Source organism: Apium graveolens, chromosome 2, assembly GCF_009905375.1.
Source record: "Apium graveolens cultivar Ventura chromosome 2, ASM990537v1, whole genome shotgun sequence".
Taxonomy (NCBI): Eukaryota; Viridiplantae; Streptophyta; class Magnoliopsida; order Apiales; family Apiaceae; genus Apium; species Apium graveolens.
In genome coordinates this window covers 310,980,426-310,984,633 of record NC_133648.1, presented here as the reverse complement: position 1 = coordinate 310,984,633, position 4,208 = coordinate 310,980,426, and the positions used below count along the sequence as shown (strand labels likewise).

Genomic DNA, 4,208 nt, shown 5'->3' with positions numbered 1-4,208 from the left:
GTCGAGTTCGCGAGATAGAAGGGGAGATTGGAGATATTCTTGTTAAATCACGTGATTTGAGGACACAACAGATAGGAGAGAAGGATGATTTAAGAGATAAAAAAGGAATGAACGAAGTATTTGAAGGAGATAAGGAATCTAATACCGAAAAAATAGTAATTGATATAAAAAGAAAGCGGGTGGAGAATATAATAGCTGGAAATAATAATGAGCTAGATATTATGCAAATAAATGAGTCACAACAACTGAACGTGTCAAAAAACTTGCTGCTGGCGGGTCACGGGGTCCAGGCCCGCCAAGGATTATGAGTCTTTTAGCCTGGAACTGTCGTGGGCTGGCCAACCCACGAACAGTTAGACTTCTGTTGGACTTTAACCAACAGTATAGGCCTAGTCTCATCTTTCTGAGTGAGACGCTGGTGAAAAAAGTAAGGGGGAAAATGTGTGTAAGAGATTAGGGTTTGCAGGGTTCTTTGCTGTTGACGGACAGGGACATGGAGGAGGAATTGTATTAATATGGAGAAACGAAGGTGCTGTGCAAATTCTAAACAATTGCCAGAATTTTATTGACTTTGAAGTTAGTCATGACCAGGTTGGGAGATGGAGATATACTAGATATTACGGCTTCCTGGAAAGAGCTAGGAGAACTGAATCTTGAAATATGCTTCGAGAATTGTCTGTAGCCTCATCTTTACCGTGGTGCATTATAGGAGACTTTAACGACATTGTCTCTATGGAGGAAAAACGAGGAGGAAAGAATTAGCCTATAAAATTATTGGAGGGTTTCTCAGAAGCTATAATGGACTGTGAGCTGCATGATCTGGGTTTTTCGGGGGATATGTACACATGGGAGAGATCAAGAGGAGGGAAAGCATGGATTCAAGAGAGATTAGATAGAGGGATGGAAACGAATAGTTGGTGTGAAATGTTTTCTTCAGGAGAGGTACACAATCTTGAGGTGACAACATCAGATCATTTTCCCTTGCTGTTGCAATTAAATAGACTAATTTTTGTGCAACAAAGTAGAAGATTTAAGTTTGAGAATATGTGGATTGAAGAAGAGACTGTAGAGGTATAGTGCAATCATGTTGGCGAGAGGAAGGTAGACGTAATCTGATGGATAAAATAATGAGCTGCTGTTTGAAATTGGAAGAGTGGGGTGGGGGTTTGTTTCGGGAGATGAAAATAAAGATGAAGGAATATGGGAAGGACATACAACATTATCGATCAAGAAGGGATATGTGGGGGTATTCAGAAGTACAATACAGCTCGTTGGCACTATATGAAACTATTAGAAAAACAGGAAATTTTTTGGCATCAAAGAGCCAAACAATTTTGGCTCTGGGATGGTGATAAAAGTACCCGCTTTTTTCATATGTTTGCATCTAATCTAAAGGAGCATAACAATATTAAAAAACTGAAGAATGAGGATGGGGAATGGAAGGAAATGGATGCTGAGATTCAAGAAATTATTACGGGGTATTTCACTAATATATTTAATAGTACAAGCACCAGGGTGAATTTACCTTCAAGAATTAACTTCCCCGTTATTTCAGAAGAACAAAGCCAATTGCTTGTCATGCCTATTGTGGATGAGGAAGTAAAGAAAGCGGTTTTCAAGATGAATGCTGACAAATTGCCTGGGGTTGATGGTTTAAACCCAGGTTTTTATCAAGCCTACTGGGAGATAGTTGTGACAGATGTGGTTGAGTTTTGTAGAGCATTTTTCGATACTGGAGAACTTACAGATGGAGTGAATCAAACTCTAGTTTGCCTGATTCTGAAAGTGAAGCATCCGAAAAAAGTGGCTGACCTACGACCGATCTCATTATGTAATGTGTTGATGCGAATTTTATCCAAAGTGTTAGCTAATAGACTAAAACCAACATTAAATGCACTTATCTCAAATAAGCAAGTGCGTTTATTGAAGGCCGCTTGTTAACTGACAATGCTTTGGTAGCTTATAAAATTAATCATTACATTCATCATAATACTCAAGGAAGAACTGGAGTAGTTGCTTTAAAGGTGGATGTTTCTAAGGCATATGATCGATTGGAATGGTCGTATCTTGAATCAATAATGGAGAGATATGGCCTTCCTAGTATCTAGATTGATAGGGTGATGCAATGTGTCAAGACGGTCTCCTATAGTTTTCTAAGAAATGGTGATATATTTGGAGGGGTTGTGCCTCATCGAGGAATACGACAAGGAGACCCGATTTCTCCATATTTATATATTCTTTGTGCTGAAGGATTAAGTGGTATGATTCGAGAGCACGAGAAGAGTGGATTAATGCATGGATGCAAGATTGTAAATAAGGTGCCAGTTATTTCTCATCTACTTTTCGCGGATGACTGTTACTTTTTTCTAAGGGCAACAAAATCAGAAGCACAAACGCTAAAGAATGTACTACGGAGATACAAGGCCATATCAGGGCAGGTGATAAACTATGATAAGTCTGAGGTGTTTTTCAGTCCAAATACTCCAGAGAATGAATGTACAGAGGTCTGTGCATGTTTAGAAGTAAAACAAGCGCAAAAGCCTGGTAAATACCTCGGTATGCCTATGTGTGTTGGCAATAATAAAACAGAGGTGTTTGGCTTCCTTAGTGACCGAGTGCATCAAAAGTTGAAGGGGTGGTATAATAAAGAGCTATCGAAACATGGGAAGGTAACGTTACTCATCAGCTCAAATGATGCCTAGTTTCTGGATGAGTTTATTTCTGATTCCAGTTACTATATATGAGGAAATTGAAAGAAAGATGAATGCATTCTTTTGGGGAAATGGAAGTAATAAGCAGTATGGAGGTTTGGGTATGCGGGAGCCAAGGAAATTTAATCTATCTATGCTGGCTAAACAGGGTTGGCGGTTGCTTAAAGAAAATAACTCCTTAGTCTCTGCAGTTATGAAGGAGAAATATTACCCTAATTCAAGTTTCTTAGATGCTACATAAGGTACTAATCCAAGCTATGCATGGAGAAGTATTGTGGCAGCAATTAATGTGGTGAAGGATGGGGCTCGAAAATGAATTGGTAATGGAAGGGATACAAGGATTTGGGGTGATCCGTGGTTACCATATATTGTTGATGGGTATGTGAGAACTCCAATGCATGTGCAGCTTCAACATAGTTCAGTACACGGGTTAATGCAGAAGGATACGTGTTTATGGGATTTTGATATAATTCAGGATATTTTTCAACCTAGGGATATTGAGCTAATTAAGCAAATCCCAGTGCCGAGGAATCATGCAACGAACTCATGGTTCTGGCTGTTTGACGAGAAAGGAGAGTATACGATTAAGAGTGGATATAGGTGGTTACAAGGTGAGCTGAATGCCGCTGATAAAGGGTACCAGACTAAATTATGGTCGTTAAAATTACCAGGTAAAGTTACAAACTTTCTATGGCGAGTTTGTACAGCATGTTTGCCAACAGCTAGTGCATTGGTAATTAAACAAGTGAATATTGGTGGTCTATGCCCTTGGTGCCACTCTGCAGATGAAACAGACACTTACATCTTATTTGAATGTGGTTTTGTGAAATCTGTTTGGAATATGATAGAGGTGCTCTTAAATGTGCAGTACAATCCTAACGACGTAAATGGTATAATGATCAGGAAAGTCTTTAATAATTGTTCAAGAGAGCAATGTGTTCAGTTGGGAATGATATGTTGGAGTTTATGGAATTGAAGAAACATATGGGTTTGGGAGAAGATAAATGGGTCTGTATTTGGAGTGGTAGCAGCAGCTAATAACCTGTTGAGGGATTGGATAGAGGCTCATACAATGGTGGTAAATGGTCGAACAGTAGACGGAGACAGAAGGTGGAAAAAACCGGAAGAAAGATGGGTAAAGGTGAATGTAGACGCGATGATATTCCAGGATAATGGTATTGGATGTGCTGCAGTTATTCAAGATGCAAGGGGTGAGTTTCTGGAAGCTAGATGTAAGAAGATAGCAGGAGTATGGAGACCAAAGAAAGCTGAGGTAATTGCATTCAAGGAAGCATTATCATGGATCATTGAAATGCAGCATAAGGACTGTGTTTTTGAAACTCATTCGAGAGTACTAGTTCAAGCATGTAACAGAGCTTCTGATAACTCATATTTTGGAACCATAGTGGGTGATTGCATCCACTTGTTAAAGCACATAAATCCAGTGCTATTTCAGTTTGCATTTAGATCTGCGAATAGTGTGACACACACTCTAGC

The 4,208-nt window shown here is 39.3% G+C and overlaps 1 protein-coding gene across 1 annotated transcript; it reads left to right on the top strand.

Moving 5' to 3' along the window:
* Positions 1-2,120: 2,120 nt before the first annotated feature.
* Positions 2,121-2,952, top strand: LOC141703394 (putative mitochondrial protein AtMg01250). Its single transcript, XM_074506932.1, has 2 exons — positions 2,121-2,556; positions 2,732-2,952. Exons 1-2 carry the CDS (start codon positions 2,121-2,123, stop codon positions 2,950-2,952), a joined length of 657 nt encoding a protein of 218 aa, XP_074363033.1.
* Positions 2,953-4,208: the final 1,256 nt, after the last annotated feature.

Bases quoted from the DNA above. Each gene is read 5' to 3' on its own strand.
- LOC141703394 (XM_074506932.1), top strand. From the start codon at position 2,121: ATGCAATGTGTCAAGACGGTCTCCTATAGTTTTCTAAGAAATGGTGAT. The intron at 2,557-2,731 runs GTATGCCTATGT...TTCTGATTCCAG, and splicing joins AAAGCCTGGTAAATACCTCG to TTACTATATATGAGGAAATT.